The sequence below is a fragment of the Lycorma delicatula genome, chromosome 4, assembly GCF_047948215.1.
Source record: "Lycorma delicatula isolate Av1 chromosome 4, ASM4794821v1, whole genome shotgun sequence".
NCBI classification, from domain to species: domain Eukaryota; kingdom Metazoa; phylum Arthropoda; class Insecta; order Hemiptera; family Fulgoridae; genus Lycorma; species Lycorma delicatula.
Window position 1 is genome coordinate 71207331 of NC_134458.1, and position 21213 is coordinate 71228543.

Genomic DNA, 21213 nt, shown 5'->3' on the forward strand with positions numbered 1-21213 from the left:
TTAGCGTTAAAATAATATAAGAATACAATATATTTTAATAATATATTTTTATTAAATTAAGACGTTTGTATAACACAGAGTAGTGTTTAGTCAAAAACATTTTGACAAAATTAAGAGAAAATATCTTCTAGACGCAAGACCGGTCTTGTATCCTATACCAGCATTTTTGTAATATGTTATTTCTATCGTCTCATCAGTTTTGTTGTAGATTTTTATTTAACGATGTATTTAAAAATTGCAAAAAAATACATTTAGCCTAACGGGGAGAGTAAATTTACATATATATGTAAAACACTATTTGGTTTTCTTTCCCGATGGGAAAATTATTATTGTTTCTTATAATAATATTAATTTTAATAATAAGAATTCTTTAAAATATTCCGCAAAGTATAGGTCTTTATAGAACTATATTCGTGGGTAAGTCAGCGGTTTCATTCTGAAACGGTCACAACCGGGGGTGATATTTGTCGTCAAATTTGCTAATTAAAAATAAAAATTTGTTTTATAGGTGCTGAGTATCCTTAACTTGATTTTTCTAATGCTATTTATCGAAAGATTCAAGATCGAATCTACATTAATACTTAGTTTAGATGTTAATTTATTATCCAATCCCTTTTTTCACAAAAAACATGTTTCTGCGTACAGAAGAAGGATGTTGTAATCCAGAATTTGTTAACGATCCTTTGGGTTTTGGAAGATGGATCTCAGAAGTTCTTTATAATTACTTTTACTTTCCCAGTGAATGTAGCTTGAATAGCTATATTAAAGGGGAGACTGTACGGTAATCATAAAAAATGGGGTATAGGGTTTTTACAAATCTTTGTGTTTTAGCGTCCAACTAGTTCATTTAGATGAAAATAACATATGTATCTATGTGCTTACGTGTGTCGCATCGCTTTTGGCATATATCTCAGGAATGAAAATCGATTTTCTTCAAATTTTTGCTTAAATATGTGTAGCAATATTAATTTTTTAAAACAATATTAATTTTAAACAAAAAAAGCAAATTTTGATTTTCTCCTGAGGCATTTTAGAAAACACTTCATTAAAGCGAATTTATTACCTGCAATTCATATACAAATAATTCAGAAAAGTATCTTTTCAAAAAATCAACCCTGACATCTTAAAATTGAAATGTATGGTTTTTGTTCTTTTATTGTATCTTCCTTCGGTTTAAATAATTTTTTTAAATATTTTAAATGTTTATACAACGGTTGTCTGAAACGTTTTGAGTCTCAACATGAAGATGGCAGCACTCGTCAACAAAAGTTAAGAAATTTATTCGCGCATGCGTTGAAAGGTACTTCCTTTTCAGTGGTTGAAATTTCAGCCATTTTGGACGCTCAATTGTTGTTTGATAATCGTTTGAGTAAGTCATTGTGAGTGTTTTTGTGAAAATGGAAAAAACTGAATATCGTGCCGCGATTAAATACTTGCATTTGAAACGAAATAAGCCTACGCAAATTAAAACCGAATTGGACACTCTTTACTGGGACTCTGTCTCATCATTTGCCACCGTGAAATGATGGGCAGCTGAATTTAAACACGGTCGTACCAGCTTGGTTGATGATGAGCGTTTGGGATGGCCAAAAACTGTGCAACCATCACCGATATCATTGAAAAAGTTCAGCAAATGGTGCTGGACGACCGACGAATTAAGGTTAGAGAGATAGCAGAGGCTAAGGGCATATTGAAAGAATGTGTTTGTCATATATTAACTGAAGAATTGGATATGCATAAGCTATCACCCGCGCGTTGGGTGCCGATTTGCTCACTTTGGACCAAAAACGCATTCGAATGAACATTCCCAAGGCCCTGCTGGAGCAGTTTAAGCAAAAAGAGTCAGATTTTTTGCGTCGATTCATACCTGTAGATAAAAAATGTGGGTACACCGCTACACTCCTGAGACGAAACAACAGTCAAAACAGTGGACCGCAAAGGGTGAACCTGCTCCAAAAAAGCCGAAGACGGTTCCATCGGCCGGAAAGGTGATGGCGACTGTTTTTTGGGATAGTAACGGAATTTTGTTTATCGATTATCTTCATAAAGATAAAACAACAACAGGACAGTGTTACGCATCATTACTTGACTAGCTAAAAACCAGAAATTGCAAAAAAACGACCACATTTGAGTAAGAAGAAAGTGCTTTTCCATCAGGACAATGCGCCTGGTCACACTTCAACGATCGCCACGACTAAAATTCACGAATTGTACTTGGACTCATCGTATTTACCAAATCTTGGCCCTAAGCGACTTTTTCTTGTTTTCTAACCTTAAAAGTTTTGCTTGGAGGGAAGAAATTTTCACCGGACCAGGAGGTTATCGCATACGTAAACGCCTGTTTTACGGAGAAAAACGCCAGCTACTATTTGGAAGGGTTAAAGAGATTAGAGCACGCTGGAAAAAGTGTATCGACTTGAAAGGAGACTGTTGAATAATAAAGCTATATTTGACAGAAAAAATACGTCTTTTTAAGTTAGGCTCAAAACGTTTCAGATAACCCTCATAACTTCATATATAGAGCTCTCAAGGTACGTCTACGTTATTTTTTAATAATAGACCCCGGATCTAAAATGAAGAAAGGTTTTTGAACATTTTATATTTCTTATTTTAGCCTTTATTGAAAGGAGTGAGAAAAAAATTCGCTACATTTAGAAAAAAGTTACTAAAGCGAATTTTTTTAACTTAATCTGTATATGTATGTTCTTAGAAAAGTGTTTTTTTTTTTTAATTTTTAATTTTTATTACTAATAGCCGTGAAGATAGTGATTACTTTGGCGGCTTTTTTTTTTGTTGCAAGTTCACGAAACGTTAAACTAAACTTTTACAAAACGCTTTTCTTTCACGGGTTTCACCAGGTATCTGTAATCTTATTTCTATTTTTCTCCCAGGGGCACAACTTATGATTAGTATTAATTTTTTGTAAACTGTGACGATGTATCTGTTCTGAATGTAACAGTATTCTGCTCAGTTTTTAAAAAATAATAATTCAGTAAAAATACTTTTTGCTTATGTCCGCTGATGGAATATAGTCTGAACGACTGGGAGTTTTTACGCGTCCGTGAGGTGGTAATCCAAATATGTTAATGTTACCACGCGTTGCGGTGATTGAGTAAATAATATGCTTATAGTTTTTTTTATATACAAGGTTTCCTTTTCGTTTAATTTTTGTATTTATTATATTTTTCAGTCGGTTATTTTAGTCCTGATGAAAAGGTCGGATCTTGAAAACTAACATTTTGCTATTCCTTTATTGCCGCTCTTGTCAGATTAGAAACCACAATGTTTTAGCTCCAGGCCATTTTTCTATATAAGGAAAATTTTCAGGGCGGAGCTGTTCCTCTTGGGGCACGATCTGAATCGATCAAATATTTTCAAATGAAGGTGGACATGAAGAAACATAATAATTTCTCACTCTATCGCCCTCTAACAGCAAAAAAAACTTCAAAAACCGGTGTGTCAACTACCCTGTGCGTGCTCACAACTAATCTACCCGATAATTTTTTTTAATATTACGTTACGACTCTGTACAAGATTAAGCTTCTACCTGAACCTAGATAAAATTTTAATTTGGGGCCCCGTTTATATAAGTTGCGGACAAATTTCAACAAAAATTGAAAGGTAGTCGGGAAATTCCCTTACCAGCATCAGAATAAAAACAAAAAACCACCTTCTCTTTATTTATATTTGATTTAAAAAAAAAAAATTGTTTTTACCTTTTTTTTTAATTTTAAAGGTACCACTTATTCTGTAATCTTTAAAAAATACATCACGTTTACCTTTGTGGTCCGCCTCGGGTCCGCCAGGGGCACTAATACCATTTTATTACATTGTAAATAATTATGATGACATTTAATTGTATTATTTAAAAATAATAACATAATATTTTATATTATTGTATGTTCTATTTTTTTTTTATTCTTTTATTTTAAATCTTTGCTGTTTATTTTCATTTTTTCCTGTACTTGAACCGGGCTCTCCGAATTACGGGTCCTAGACGTTTGTCTTATTTATCGGTTAATCCGTCCCTATTATGATCGACAGATAAGGCTTCTGCGAAAAATCTGTTGATGCAGACTTCATAACTACGTTAAGTAAATGTAAGTTAATAAGTTTTTATTGAAATCGTCGAGTAATAAGAATTAAAAAATAAAGTAATTATTAAAATACTAATTAAAGGTAGATTTCAAAAAAATTTATTGATTTTTATTTGATATCGTTCGTTAACAAACGGCTAATATTAAACTTTTTAAAACGTTAAATACAAAATAAATTCAGACAGATTACAGGAGAAAATAAGAACCTATGAATGATCACTTTATAAGTAAATATTATTTCGATATTACGCCAACCTCATTTCATAACACGCTGTTATATATTTATAAGTTTGCTTAACCAAAAAATATGGATAACAGGAAATAGAATCTGAATTCATCTTATTTCGCGCTAAATGTTTTACGCGGAATACGTTTGTGTTCGTCTAATAAGCGTCTTGATAAGCGGGAAAAGTTGAATAAACTGCAATTTTAACCTAAAATACGAAATAAATTTTAAGTTTCATAAATGAATGAAAGAAATGAATCGCTTACTTTAAGAAATCGAGGAAACCTCAGCATCGGTTGAGTACCCAGGTTAAATTGCAGCAGGTCGAGAGGTGTAAGCGACGCGCAGTCGAGGAAGAATGCTCTCGAACAAATATAATGTCTCGCCAATTTCTTACAGTCGTAAACCATTAGACCTTGTTCCAAATATCCGGTTCTAAACTGTACACCGATATCCATGAAATATACGACATCACTGAAAACGTCACAGACAAACCAGAATGAATCCGCCTTTTCTTGTAGTTCTGGAAAACTCTGTCTCACTATCAACGTCCATAAATTATACAGCACGCATAACGACAGAAGGAACAGCCAATAGTAGTAAAAATTTTCGTCAGGATTTACAACCGTGCACGGAAGTCTTTGATGTTTTCGATGACGTCTACAACGATGAACGCTATTTCCTGCCTCGCAGCTCGACATGTAACCCCCTTCTTCTCCAGTATCAACCGTTTCCTAAAAACAAAATAAAAAATAATAAAAATTAATATTCTTTTCGTTTAGTAGACTGCTTGTGAAAATACAATTCGAAACAGATATTTAACCAAGGGTAACATAAATTACATTTTTTGTTTATTAATTTACTATAAACTACGGTTTTTCTGATCTTAGGCGTCTGCATCGAGAATTGATACGTAATTTACAAGAAATTTCTACTGAAGAATTTCTTATCTACTACGTTTTCTGATACAAAGCAATCGATCAGATCGATGGGCGGAGTCGACCCGACTGAATATAACCTATGTTTGTTAAACTATGAAATCTCATAGAACAATACTGCCATTCCCGTCCTACAAGAACATATGTATACGGGCTATACATACAACTAATTTTCATATAGAGTATCTCATACTCGATCCGTGTTTCATAGAAAGTATGTATGAAAGTATGTACCGGATTACGATCGCTTTATTTTTCCTTATTAGAATTAAATTTTTCCATTTTTCGTTTAATTTTTCTTTCTATATATTTCACGATTACTGAATAAATCTAAACCGATTTCGATGAAATAAAATTTTATTTCGAAGATGAATTTCTATCGCTATTAGAAGATACTTCGTCCGTGTTGAGTATTGTGTTTACTTTCTCAGCTTCATTTTTTATTATATGTCGACTCGTTTCGGAACCACTCCGTTGTCAAAACTTATTCTACTCACAGGCAGTACAATAGGTTTTGACAACCGAGTGGTTCCGAAACGCATCGACATATAATAAAAAAACGAAGCTAAGAAACGTAAACAGTATTCAACATAAAAATTATAGCGTTCTTAGCATAAAATATAATAGTAATTATTAGCTTAATATCAACAACGCTATTTTCCACTTCACGCATGAACTGTAAAGAAATCCTCAAAACGAATACTCACATTGGTTAAAAATTTTTAAATATCGAATTTTAAACCCACGTATTATTTAATTAGAAAATTGTACACGTCGGGTTCTGTAAAAATAATGGCTTAAGTATAATAAGAAATAAAATAAATTATTTTATGATATAATCTCATCTGTTATGTATGAAACAATGGAATCGTGAATAGTATGCATATCAAGCATACTATTCATAATAGTATTCTTCATCATATTTTGAGTGCATAATAGTATGCTTCTATTTTGATGCACAATAGAAGTGAATCTCTGTCTCCGTTTACACCTTAAAAAAAAATCATACTCGTTTCAAAAAAAGAGGTCATTCTCTGTGTGTTAAACCTGACCCGCTCAGACCCAGACTGAATTCGGGTAACATGCAGCTAAGTTGTACGACCGGCTGTAGATCCGTGTCGGAAATCTAAAGAGAGCGTCTTATACCACGCGAGGCTTTTAGCTCTCATCGAGGTGAAAATAATGATTTAATGTTCACTGCGATCCCCTACTGAGGTGTGGAGATAGTGGTAGCTCGCATCTTAGGCAAGAATGTTGCACTTCTAAACTCACAGCTTGCAAATTTTTTTAGTTCTAATCTAATGACTGAACTTCATAGTTTCATTTTTCCCTTTTTTAATATTATAATAATTCTACCTCGGATTTAAAAAATCCGAGGTAGAATTATTATATGCAAGGTTATAGAGTTGTGATGCTAGATAACAACACGATTTTAACAAGGAAATCGGTAACATTTTGACAAGGAGATCGGTAAACAAAAATGAAAAGAATAAAACTAAGGTTGGAAAAAGTAGATGAAATTTAAAGTGAAGATATTTTTTTTTATAACTGACCCAACACACTCAGTAAATTTTGCGTATCTTTACATTTACCAACAGTATTGTATTTAAATTTTTTATTTATTAAATAATTATATATATTTATTGCAAATATACTGTGCAGACGGTATGGAATAATATAGAATAAAAGGTTAAAGAATTTTACTGTAAGTTGATAGAAAAAATAAAGGAATCGCGTCCTAATCCTGTTGTTTGTTCTGCTTGGAATATAAAATATATGATTTTGCTTTTAAGACTTGATAATAAATGTTTTAACATGTCATAAAAACTATGAATAATAATGTTGGGGTTAACGATACGTACTCTCTTATATACATGTATACCGCGTGCACACATCTACATGGTCATTAAAACCAGTAATCGATTGACCTTCTTATTGTAATATACATGAATTTTATATTTATGTAATTAAAACGTTTCATATGATAAATATATCAATTGTTTTAATTAAAGAAACAAAAATAATACTTGTGTCTGAAATAAGTAACCTACACTGAAAACAGTAAATTTTTATCGCAGTTAATTTATCACAGTTTTTTTTTTTTTAAACTTTAGTCATTCTAATAATTTACTTATCTAATTTAAAAATAAAAGTTTCGAATTCAAATATCATTTTTATGTAAATATAACCTACAACGGACATTTAAGTCTTCTTAAAAACTATCTTACGTACTTAAACGAAAGATAAGATAAAACGATGTAAGTACGAGGATTCGATTGTAAAATTCGAGAGTATACTTATGTAAGTATACCTCAAAGCAATTTTGCTTTGAGGCACATTTACCTCAAAGCAATGAAACCTTTACTTGTAATCCTTTATTTAGTGGTTGTGTTTAAAGATTTTAGATCATTTTATGTTTTATGATCTGTTTGGTCCTTTTCTTTTTTAATAAATTAAAAATAAGTATTAAACTCTACGTAAAACATTTGAAGGTTTTTTATTTGCCTACAGTCGTTCCACTGGTGTTTGCAATTTTCCCTTCTTTTCTATTCTGCATCATTCTTAATTATTTGTTTAATATATTATAATTTTTGTATTCCTTAATTGTTTTTTACACGACTGCCAAAAAGGAGTGTAATGTATTTAGGGTACATGTATGTATGCATGTTTGTTCCATCGTAGCAGCTGAACGGCCAAACCGATTTAGATGTATGACCCCGCGTTGGAGTCCTTACGTTACCGGAAGTGTCATAAGCTATATAACTTTGTACGTATGTATGTTGACTTGCAACTAAAACGCCACAAAATATCATATATAAGTTACTAAATCGACAATCGATAGTATTTTCAGTACCGATTTATTTTGTATCGAAAATAGTTATGTTTTAAGATTTGCTACGAAATTTTAAGAATGAATTACGGTAATAAATTTTATTAATTTATATTATAATTATTATTTTTGTTCTTATTTATTGTTTATAAATATTTAAGAAAAAAATCATATATTTTTAATATATGATTACGGCCAGTACGTTCGATAATGTAAGATTGATCGTTGCAAATAATATATACAGAATAAAGAAAATTAGTAAATTATTTTGTAAAATAATGGCTTTATCGAGGAAATAGAAAAAATCTCTCCGGATGAAGAGTAGTAGGAAAAAAGTCACCGTGCTCGCGAAATGAGCGATGAAAAACTGTTACAAAATATACGTCTCAGTATTGTTCAGAACAAACTTTAACCGCTCGTTGTTTAAGGCTCAGAAAAATTAGAGAGTACATTACGGCGGTGCGTCGAAACGAGTCGCTCATTTCGCATGAAATGAGACTCGCTAATATGAGCGAGCATGTTATATTTAAATCCTGCTTCATTTCAGCTACCGCCTGAATCCAAAGCTGTTGGTGGTGCCTACTGCTTCAAGCAGCTACAGCTCTTATAGGCTGAAGTAAACCTGTGAGAACTATTTAACATCTGTGGGTTACCGCTAAATTTGCGCAGGCAAACGACAACACTTTTGTAGAGATATTGAATAACTTGGGAGTTGGCCAACTCACAATGCATCAGCTAAACATTTTAGATCGTCGTAGAGTTCCCTAGGTAGATCAGTTCGCGGATGGCAGATGTTTACGTATTTTCCCAACCACAAAGCAAATAGACATTTATAATTCGACAATGACTCCTGAGTGGGCTAAATCATCCAAAGTCTACGATTTCGTGGCTGTGGAAGTGTCCGTAGAAACAAAGAATTATAGACAAAAACCAAAGCATGACTTTATATCTATGAATCAGAACAAAACTGGAGAAATTCCCACAGATTTAAACAGCGGTCTGGGATCGAAAGTGATGTTACGGAAGAACAAAAACTTAAATCACGGCCTGATCAACTGAGCAATGGATATCGTTAGAAAAATAGAGTAGCCTGCACTACGCTGAGACCAGCTTGAGTCCGGTGAGCTCCCAAAAACGGTCTTCGTAAAGTTTGATGACAGTGCGATTAGAGGTAATGCTGTCGGCATCGAATTGAAAATCGAGCTCACTATTGTCGAATTTAATGCTTTAGAGGACAGGACAGAGGAGAACGGCGTATGCTGCCACTAATATTGTGCTCGGCTGTGACGGTGCATAAACTACAAGGAACACCCTAGATAAGAGCCGTCGTAGATCTGAGCACTCGTATCTTTGCCAAGAGCCAGGTCTACGTAGCACTAACTCGCGAGAGACAACTGGAGAGTTTAGCCATTAGTTGTTTGGATCGCAGAAAATTATTGTATGATCGGCACGATAAAAAGTCTTTCGAGGAACTCAATCGCTTGACAAATCTGTAAGGTTAGATCCCAAATTAAATAAATAAATTGAAATGTTTACAGTTTCATGATTTGGGTCAGTACATTAAAATACTTTATATCTGTAATTTTTCGAATTGTGAATTTTTCTCGATGTTCACTAAAAAGTATTAAATAATAAAACCAAATGTAAAAATGATAAAAAACGAATTTCAAAAGAAAGTTAATTAAAATTAAACTAAAAAAAACGACAAATCGAACTAAAAAAAAACGAAAGAAAAGGAAGTAAATAAAGGAAACATCGTTTCGTAGCATTTAATTAAATAAAATAATGGTTGACCAATCAACTTTCAGACACTTTTAATATGTTTAGCCTTTTGTTTAATTTGTTTTCATGTTAAAGGCATTTAAGGTTTGTCTATTGATTAAGTTCTCACCACGTCTTACATCGATATGAAATTTTTGTCCAAAGAAAATTTTTAATTCAGTCGGGGAGCAATGAATAGTGATTATTCTACATTAAAGAGTTCTTCGACTGCATTTAAATATTTTCGTTAAGGGACAAAATTTTCTTATCGATGTAAAACGGGGATATTCTTATGGGAAATAAATTCAAAAACACACAAGCCTTATTTCAGTATGATATAATCTTACCTTCACGTTTATGAAACGCTGATACAGGAAAACTGAATGGCCTAATAACTCTATTAGGATATTACTACTCGTGTCGGCATTCGTGCATCGTCAAGAAAATAATTCGTTTTTATTTCAAGTAGGTAGATTCATTAGCATTTCTGCATAACTTCCAACTTTGCTTAGTTTCCTTTAACTTTCCAAGCTGAACTTTCGTACTGAACTTTCCTTTTCTGATTCGTTTTCTGTTTAAAACTAATTATTTCTTTACTAGGTTTTAGTTACTTATTCCTTTAGGAATAATACGTTATATTATTAGCTTACGCTAACAAAGAGAGCGAGTGAGACTGTAATAAAGAGAAGTAAACGAACCCGGATCACTCTGGATTTGTGTTAATTGTGATGAGGACAAAAATATATTACATCACATTTCTTTGGATGTTACTTAAAGTAGAGTTCTTGTATTTATAAGGGTTTTTCTTTATTTAATATTATTAAAATACCACGGTAATTAAATTTATAAAAAGTTAAATACGCGTTAGTATTTAACAAAATATTATATCTGATACATATTTTTAGTTTTTTTATTAATAAGTCTCTTTTACATTACCTTATAACCAAATACAGATTTCTAAATTATTAATTTATTAATGGTATTCGTTCTCATTTTGCCGCACGTGAATCTGTTTGAATTATAAGTGGTTGTTCAAATGCATTATGATATAAGAGTGTATCACGAAGTTATTCCGGGACTTTAATAAGGTATTTTACTCGTGAAAATAACGGAAAACATTCCTATCAACATAGTTTATAAAATGTTTCGTTTCAGAGTTACGACTAGTGAAAAATTACGCTTGGATTTCAGCTACCACGGTGAAATGAGATGGTACTGAAATTTTTAGGACGTTAATTAAGGAGAAGAACTAGTAATTTCTTATGGTTTTTGATCTAAAAAGTCGAATAATATAGGTTCCATAACCGTATCTGCAGTATCTTTTGAGAAAGCTGGGATGAAAACCAATAAATTGGGGTACAACACCCTTTTTTTATGTTTGACGTACAATAACATTGTTAAATGGGTAATAAACACGTAAAACTTCGGAATAAAATTTATAGAGAATTTAATTGGTGTAAGATAAGTTGAATAAAACAAAGAAAGATTGGATAAATTAGAAGTTTATTTAGAACAGTATACTGGACCAAAGTGACGTACCAGGGACCAAAGTATACGTACCAGTTGATAATAGATGTTAATAAATGAGCCCGTCATTTATAGCACATTTCTTAGCGTGCTTCTGTAGTGCTTTTTTGCTCTTTTTAGTCCGTCAGGGCTATCCTTAAGTTCCTCGGCCGCTTCCGTAATACGGGCAATTAATTCCTCACAAGAATGTATTTTTGTTTAGTATACAATATTTGTCATCCATCCCCAGACGCAAAAATCTAAAAATGTAAGATCAGGTGATTTTAGTGTCAAGGAATGTGGACCTCCATGTACGATCCATTTCTTCGGGAAATTATGATTTAAGTGAGTGGAAACGGCATAAGAGAAGTGATGAGGCTCGCCATCATGCTGGAACTGTACTTTGCATCTCAGCGCTAGAGAAACATCTTCGAGCAGCTGCGGCAATTCTTCTTGAAGAAAGTCCAAGTAGACCTCAAAATTTAAGCGGCCAGGTAAAATGAACGCTCCAGACAGTACGACCTCATTTCACCGGGGTAGCTGAAATCCGAGCGAAATCTTTCACTAGCCGTAATACACAAACGAAGCATTTTAGGACACATGTTTATACGTACTTTTTCCATTATTTTCACGAGTAGAATAGATTTTGAAAGTTCCGGGAGAACTTCGAGATACATTCTCTCTCTCTCTCTCTCTCTCTCTCTCTATATATATATATATATAGAGAGAGAGAGAGAGAGAGAGAACGATATATATCCTCTATATATATATATATATATATGTAGGATATAGAACGATATATATATATATATATATCGTTCTGTATCCTATTTCTATATTATGTTAGGTGATCTATATTCCCTAGGTTGAAATATAAATTTAGACTAATATAAACAACATCATTGTTTTAAGTAGTTTAATTTCATGAATTAAAAATCTTCAATTTAGATTGTTATAAAATTATCAGTGTAAAATGAGAATATAATTTTAGCTAAAATTAGGAACCAAATCCTCCAACTCAGATTGGCCACCACAACCTAACGCTTATCTCTTATAAAGGGTTGATAAGGCAAAAATTTTATTTCAATAGAGAAAGATATAACATGAAGTTTTAACTAATTGATGGATTACAAAATTTGAGGGAGGGGATCACGGTTTATGGTCCATACGGTACAAAACTTTTGCAACAAAATTTATAATAAATTTTAAATAATGAAAAGTTTATTAGAACTAATAAATATCGATTGGGAAACAATACATTGGATCATTCTAGACAAAGTAAATTTCCCTACCGATCCCTGTTTGCCGTGGGTATTTTTTGAGACGTATTTTGTAATAAACTAATCTGGAGACCGAAATACAGACTATACCAGGTTAGATCAGGTTTCTTTATTCTTCCCCGTACTTCTATTAAATTGCAGTTATTGTCTTTACAAATCGATTTATAAATTTCCAATTTTCGACGGGATTACATTTATCTTTAACGTTTCCAAAAACGTTAACCGGTTTCCTGGAAGTAGCCACCTTTAACGTTAGTCATGATTTTTTAAAAGTAGTAGTCTTTTTATTGCTACACAGAGGGAAATATTGTACTTTTTCCACGCTTTATTCGATCCTTTTTTATATTATTCTGAAAAAACAATTATTTCTGTTCGCTCAGTTATTTTTGATTCTATCTGAAGTTTTTTTGAAAACCTTATCTTCCATTAATTAATTTTTAATAAGCTATATCTAATGATAATGATCGCTTAACGATCGAAATAACCATCTGCTTTTAGGTTTTTTCAAATTAAGTATAAATTAAAACTTCATTTTTAGTTTTACGTTACACGAATTTTTAAGAAAACTTTTTCCTATCATATGTTTATTTTATTTATGTCGCAGGGTTGAAGAAAACACTACAATTTGCCGTGCTAGATTTAAAACAATTTCCTCGCTGATGAGAAAATTAAATGCATATATTAACAGGTATGTTGAGAAAATTATTCCTAAGTTTTTAAGTTTTCATTAGTTTCGAACTTTTGTTTTGAAATTAAGTTAGCTTGTTAAATCATATAACGTACTTAAGTTCTGCTTTCTATTTTAGAAGGTTAAATTTTGTCGATACCATCTGTGGAACTTGTCCGCTCGTCCTCATACCATATGCAGTATTAACATCATTAAAAAAAATTGTACTATCTTGTTGTTCGATTTAAATTTCTTTTAGTTTGAATTATTTTAGTTTACCATTTTTTTTTTTTTTTATTATATACATCAATAGATTTATTTATTTTTAAATAGCGATCCTAAGTGTTCGTGTCAATAAATACCGTTTTAAAAAAGTACTTATGTTTTTTTAAATTAAGTTAATGCATCGTATTTTAATTTCTCGTACATAAGTTATTTGTAAATGAGAAAGTATTGTGATACAGAAACACTAATTAAAGTTTTTAAATATTGATTACCTTAACGTCACGCGAGACCCTGAGTTTAAAACATCGTTTTTCATTGTTTAATTTCGGCACGTTTTTCTGTCAACGGAATCCTCTACCCGATAAACTCACCGAACCGATTTCAATTAAATTATATAATTTCACCCGCCCCTTATTACCATGTGGAAATTTTTTATGGGGATGTAAGAAGAGAATATGTCCCGTCATCGGTCAAAATCCGTGATGAACCTAAAATTCAGTCCGTTTGGATTGCGAGTACAGAAATATATAACATCTTAAATAAACAGAATTTTTGAGGGATACGAAGAAGGGTATTTAGTTCGTTAGCCACCGTAGAATTTCAGTTATAATACTTGTAAAAAGTTCACAATTTTTTAATTTAATTTTTCCTGGAAAATTATAATTATTTATAAAATAAACGTTTTCATCATAGATTGTTGAAATATATATTTTTAGCGTAGTAAAAAAAGAGTTAGAATCGAAAAAGTATTACAGGAAGTAAATAAAACATCGTTTGTTCTTCCTGAAGATAATTTTTAAGCAGATCACCTCAGTTTTAGTATTCCCATTATTTATCTGTAAGAGGTACGATTTAAAATTATGAAGCCACCAAAAATATTAATTCCTTGAAAACCGTCAATTAAGAAAAACCTAGAAGTATTCATGTGATCTGTAACTTCCCTTTCTGTGCCCTAAATAGAGTGGGTGTGCACGTGTGCGATTGTATACCCGCATTCTTTTAACGATATAACCGCTAGTGAAGCGATGGGTTTTTTCGAGTTAGGTAAAAAAAAGAGTTTTCTTTATAGATAAGATGAGCGTTTTATAAACTTTAGAGTCACAATAATTGTCAATTATAAATAAAAGTGTTGATTCCAGGTAATCCGAAACCTTCCTCATGTTTTCTATGAAAAATGTTTTTGTTAGTGTGTTAGTCATTCGTGTACCAGTTTTTCTTTTTTAACCGGTTGTAAAATTTTTTTAATCGATTGCTGTAATAAAAGCTCCCGGTGCCTGTTACCGTTATTACAGCCTACAGTAAAGATAAAAACCTAGAATTGGATTGATTACAGCCTTTAAAAAAATAAAAGCTTTAATTCGTAAAAATCGTTTGCAGGTGCAAAAAATGCCTTCAAAAATTAATATTTTATAATAGAAGACCCGTATTCATTTTTTTTTTCAGATTTGTGTAATTTTTCTTTGTAATAGTTTACAAAATATTAATAATGGTTATTACGAATACTTAGCAACTTATCCGTATTCGGCAGAAGAGAATTCATTTATGTTTATTTTATCTTTATAAAATAAATAAACATCCTTAATAGGCGTTTTATTTATCCTTTATAGGTCGACACATTTTTAGCACGTATGGCAATTTAACTTTTTCAAATTCAACTTTTTTTGAATCTTTTTTTTAATGAAAATTCGTCTTCGATCCTTAACTATCCGGTAAGTCGCATATTTTTACAACCGATCCTTTCATAACACCCGGAACATCTTGTCGATTAGCATCTTGAAAGTAAAAGGATGAAATGCCAAAAGTTGAAACCGCTTTGTTATAAATCGGTTCATGTAAATTACCGAAGTTAAAGATCGCCGGATATCATTTCCATAAGGGTAATTACTGTCTATTTTATTATCTTAGAAGTAAATACTTTAAAATTTGGTGGTTCGTAATATTATCGGATTTGTATTTCTTTAACACTAGTTTGAAAATCTACGTGAGTCGTGCGCTAAACAAATCGTAGGAAAAATAACTTTTTTTCACTTATTTAACAGAATACAACTTTACAATAAAATTCATTTAAGTATCGAGAAAATGTATTTTGTTTTGAAATATATATTTGCATAAACCGTTAATATGTTGTTATTATTATTTATATGTATCTGTAAACGATATTATTTAATATTGTACCTTGCAGATAGCGTCTTATGTGCGTGTGCTATTTCACACAAACATTAATGTGAGTTTGCTCGTCTGTACGTGCGTTCGTCATATAACTTACGCATAAATGCGCGCGCAGCCGGCTAAAGTACAAGGAAAATTAATGTCAAGTAGAAAGATGACGAGTGTATCCCATCCAGCGCTTAACTTTTCCACGGGTCCATACCTCTAAACATTAATCATCTGTTTTCCTTGCTTATGGTTTTCCGTTTTACGTTAACTCTCCTTTTCAAAAAAGTATCTTTAGCACTCGTATATATACACGCATACCGCTTTTAGTCTTCTCTTTTTCTATGACGGGCTCGTTGGCTGTAATAAAACACGCTAATATTCTATGTAAGATTTTTTTTTAATAAGGTTACTTCTCCATAGTTAGCAGGTAAAAACGAATTGTTCGTACATCGTTACCTATTTTATTAATTCTGTTTAAACGATTAAAAAAAATTTTTTTATACGTTTTTGAACGAACGATAATAAAATTTCTTAAAATTTAATTAATTTATATCGTTAATTTTTTTATTGAATCTCTACGAATAATTAAATAATATAGGAAATTAAATAAAATAATAATAAAATAAATAATAAACATAAGTTAAGGTTTTCATATAATCTGTCATATAGATTCAATGTGTCTTTTACGAACTTCTTTATTTTCCATCAGCGTCAAACGATGCGTTCCAATATCCTAGAAAATCGAAATTTCACCGCCATTACCACATTTATTTTTTAAATACATGCGGTAATAGAGGATTTTGATATTTTTTTTGGAAGGCCGAGAAAATGAGATTTACCGAACTTTTTTAAATTACAATTTATTTAACGTTCTTAAAAGATGAAAATTTTCTCTGGCTTGTTTTTCTATTTCCGAAAATCAAATAATTAACCTATCCAGAAAATAATAAAATCGCTTAAAAATAGAAAAATTAAACAGATTTACTTAACCAAACTTAAAGAATACAGTCGGTTAGGGAATAAGTTACTTTCTCTATTCGTAGCGTATTAGTTTTAAAAATAATATTTAAGCGTTTCTCATCTTTTAAACGATTTTGATGTTATTAGTAACGAGTGAATATTTCTTAAAATCTATTTGGATTTTGCACGTCTTTCTGAATTCAATTTATTTATTTATTTTTATACATTTTTGTATAAATAAAAAATTAATTTTATTTGGGTAATGATAGTACAGTTTGCTTTTACAACATATATTTGTGTAATCTGAAGTCACTAAACGTAAGCGAATTTTTTTAAAGAGAAGATAATGAATTTGTGAAATAAAATACAACCGGCTGCTGGAAAATAAATCCGAGGTGTGTTCGAGTCGGTCAATCGTTTTTTATCCTTAGAAAAACGTAGTGCTTTTTGCAGAATTATAAGTAAGAGGTATTGTTATAAGATTGCAATTTACACGATTACCATTAATTTTACTTTTTCCTAATTTTACAATACCACTATTTCTAGAAAAATTCAAATTTTTCATATTTATTTCATTTTAAATATTTTCACAGAACGTTTTAGGTCGGCAAAGCAAACTTCAATTAATAAATTATCTTTTTATTTTTTAAATGTATTATTTCCCATAAAATGATTTATACATGTCGATCAAATTTTAATAATATATTTATTATTGCGGGGAACAACATATATTTATATTAATACTTGCCTGCAGTTTAATTTTGAAAAATATGTTTCGGTTTAAAATACTAATTTAAAATCTATAAAATGTCGTCTGTAATTTTAGAAATACCGGTGTAAGGGACTACATATTGATTCAATGTCGAATTCTTGCTACTATGATAGATATACGTTCAGAAAAGTTTTAAATATTTGTCTAAAAAAGTTTCTATACTTACATATTCTCCATAGAGAACACGCGTCAATTTTAATATTAGCCGAAAATGTTTGTTTTTCTAAAAATATACCGTTTTAATGAAAGTTTCACTTTGATGATCCTAAGATTACAATAGTAATATTGGTGGTCTTGCCTAAACTACTTCCTTTAAAAAAAGTGTTAGTTCCGTGTAAAAGTTCTGTATTTTTTTATTGTTAAAAACATTTAAATAATTTTATTTCTAACAAAAAATGTTCAGAATACCGAATAAAAATTTAAGAATAAGAATAAAATAAAAAGTTTTTACAACTTAATACTAAATGACCTTGAAATATTACAAAAATTTCACCTGAAAAATCAAAGTTGAATCGGTTAAATAGTAGGATAAAAACGAAAATTAGATATACCGATGAAGGAAAACGGTGATAAAGTATAATAAAAACACGAAAAAAGGTTTCGATTGTACTGTTTTGAACAGGTAATTTGTCTGTAGACGTTATGGCTGAGGGAATTATTAGAGCATTATTTTCAATACAGTGAGTAAACTCAGATGATGCAAAATTAATTTTGTACACATACATATATATGGATCCAAGGCCAAAATGATAACCACTATTCTGCGAGCCCAGTATTATTGTATAAAAATGTGGCATCTAACCTCCCGTTTTTTATTTGTATAGTAACCATGACACAATGGGAATAACAATAAATAAAAAGAAAATGTTTGCTAACATAAAATTATTTTACGATGGTTATTATTTGGACGTACAAAGTTATTCAATGTTTATCCATCCCGCTGATAGTTGAGGTTGTGTAAGTAATTAATGAGAAAAAAAGAGAGAAAATATTTTAATTTTTTTTCAGAAGTTTTTGCTGTCAAATAGTCTAGAAGGTTTAAAACCTTCTAAAGTTGTTTGCCTAATTTGGCACTGGTATATATTTAACTATTAACGGATTTTATAGCAGAAACTTATGGGACAGTTCTGTAGATTATTACTTTTAAATTGTTCGAAATTTTTTAAAACGTTACGTATTATTTTTCTTATTATATTTCATTTTTTTAACCCGTTCCTTCTAGCTGAATACGTGTTAAAATGTTTATTATTGGCTTATAACTACGCCATCAGTTGTTTATCCCGATTTCTTATACCCAAAATATCTCTTATCTTTGTCCTCGATCATCTTTTAGGTTACATCCTGTTTTTATCTTCCTTTATTGTTTTTAGATTCCAAATATTCTTAGTCAATCAAATTCTTGAATCTTGGCTACCTTCCACGTGTTTCCGGTTCGTTGGTATAACCTCTTCATTTCACATTCCATAGTCCTGTATAATTTTTTTAATTTTATGTCACAATACCGTTTTTAAAAACAGTACAACGCACTGCACTTCCTACAAATTTTATTAGATAGAATTGCTACCTCATCTTCAAATTTACGTTTGATACTGCCACATTTCTTTTCCAGATCAAAGTTATTGTTGCGTGTTCGCCGTTAGACAACGATATTAAGAGACTAATAAACGTAAAGATTTCTTATAAATGCAATTTATTGCTGTAAAAATATATAGAATAAAATAAATAATAATAACGTACATAACATACATAGTAGTACACATAAAAAAAACCAAATTGATTTAATGACAAATTATGTATACCAAAATAAAGTCCGATTTACTAAAAACTTAATAATGAATAATAGAACATAATATTAAATTAACAATAAGATAACAAGGTCTAAAGTTTATACAATTCATTTTAAGCGAGTATTATTACTGTTTACAAAAGAACTACCCTACACTTTATGAAAAAATAGACCAATGTCACTTTCACTACCGTTTACCAATAACTCATCATACAGCTGTACAGCTTGTTGTTTTCAACCAGTGTCCAAAATGGAATACTCGTGACATACTCTTCAGACGTTACCACACGCTTACTGTTATCGCTTTTATCGTAGATGCACACAACTCGAAATAACAAAACTACTAACTCTATCCGGAATGGAATGGAATGCAAAGTTGGCGGGAGTTTGCAAATTCTCCCTTCGGATTGTAGAGCCTGGACAGTGTCCCTTGCTGCTGGGTGATTCTATCGGGCGTGTTTTTAAAGGTTTACTTTATATGATGGGTCTAATTTTTCAATTTTTGTCTTTATTTTGTATTTTGATTTTAAGGATGGATTTAATTGCATTCCAATCCGTTGTTAAACCAGCGTTATCGAACCCATTTCATGGGCCGACCGCAGAAGGCTAGGCTTTTGAAAACCTGTCCTCCCGAAGTAATTCCCCTTCAGACCGTCCACTGAAGTCCTTTCGGTGCTAATGTTACATAGGCTAGCAGGAATACGCCACAACGGGGCACTAACTATATGGAGGGAGCAATGCGCCCCCTTTTCCGGAGGAGTCGCAATTGCTGATTTAAACTAATTTAATTGTAAGTTTTAAGGGAAAGTTTGAGTAGAAGCTCTTCACCACTTCTTTGTTGGCTGCCCTTCAGGACGCATCTCTGCTGGGCTCTTTCTCGGACTCCCGTCCGGGACGATGGGTCGCGTAGACTGTCTTCTATCTTCTTCTTCTCCTTCCGATGACCTCTTCGTTCTTCTTTGGCCTGCACTTTCCAAGAATTAACTCTATCCGCTGGTCCTCGTTAGTATTTATACCTCCTGGCCTGCAGAACCAGTACCTGACCGTCCTTTTGATTGTTCAAGCGTAATAATTTTTATTGTCCGTGTCTTGTACGTTTTTCTATAAGACCTTTTCTAGAATGAATCCTTTGTCATTCCTTCTAGATTCTTCTTTCTTTATCTTCTTTCTGGATGAAACCCGTTACATTGGGCCCGTTAAATTATCCTCCTCAACGCCAGTCTCTTCTTTATATCTTCCTAACTTCGCCTGTTCCTTGGAACCTTACATTCTAAGTAAAGATATTCCTCAACTTTTAATATAATTAGCTGACCAGTTATCTTCCTTTTGTTATATTTTGTTAATATTGTATTATTCTTATTAATTTAAAATAGAACTTCTCCGAATTTCTTTTTTGGCACTCATTTCTTGTTGCAATCATAAGAATAATTTTTTATATTATTCCTCTTTTAGAAAGAAAAGACGAATTTTCTTCATTCTGAATCTAAATAACTATTCAGTTTTGCGTTGGTTTAATTTTTATTTATAGTTTTCGTTTTATTATTTTTTTCTGATTTTTTCCTTTTATTAATTTTTTATCGTAATTATATAAATATTTCTCTTTTTTATTGTATATTTTTTAAAATTTTTGCTGGACCATTTAATTAATTTTTTGAATACTTATAGACGATTGATTTTTTTTTATTTTACCTTTTGAGTATAAAATACTTAGGAATTCTCCTACGTATAAAATATTTTTTGAGCATAAAATTATTCCTTTGTTTTTTTAAAATTATTTTATATTTTTATTCCTTCATTTTTTAAGTTTTTTTTTTTGTATTTTTATTTAATTTTACCCTATTTATTTAGTTTTATGTGGTTTTTAAAATATTTTTTTTTGGTATTTTTATCAATTTTTTACTTATTGTAATTTAAGGTATAGTTTAACTGATTCTAGTTGACTGAATATTTATTTTATTTCTGGGGTTTATTAGGATTTTAAATTGGTTAGGTTTAATATTTGGTAGGT

At 31.1% G+C, this 21213-nt stretch overlaps 1 protein-coding gene and 1 long non-coding RNA gene across 3 annotated transcripts in view; one reads left to right on the forward strand and one right to left on the reverse strand.

Moving 5' to 3' along the window:
• The window catches only part of LOC142323540 (uncharacterized), a 570462-nt gene that overhangs the window by 190301 nt on the left and 358948 nt on the right, over positions 1 to 21213 (reverse strand). Inside the window, exon 4 of the mRNA XM_075363315.1 lies at positions 4590 to 5057. Within this exon, the coding sequence (XP_075219430.1) occupies positions 4590 to 5057 (468 nt within the window). The remainder of the gene's footprint in view (positions 1 to 4589; positions 5058 to 21213) is intronic.
• The window catches only part of LOC142323541 (uncharacterized), a 559373-nt gene that overhangs the window by 181232 nt on the left and 356928 nt on the right, over positions 1 to 21213 (forward strand). For both annotated transcript variants that reach the window (XR_012756120.1, XR_012756121.1), the window contains exon 3: positions 13243 to 13326. This is a non-coding gene — a long non-coding RNA (uncharacterized LOC142323541). The remainder of the gene's footprint in view (positions 1 to 13242; positions 13327 to 21213) is intronic.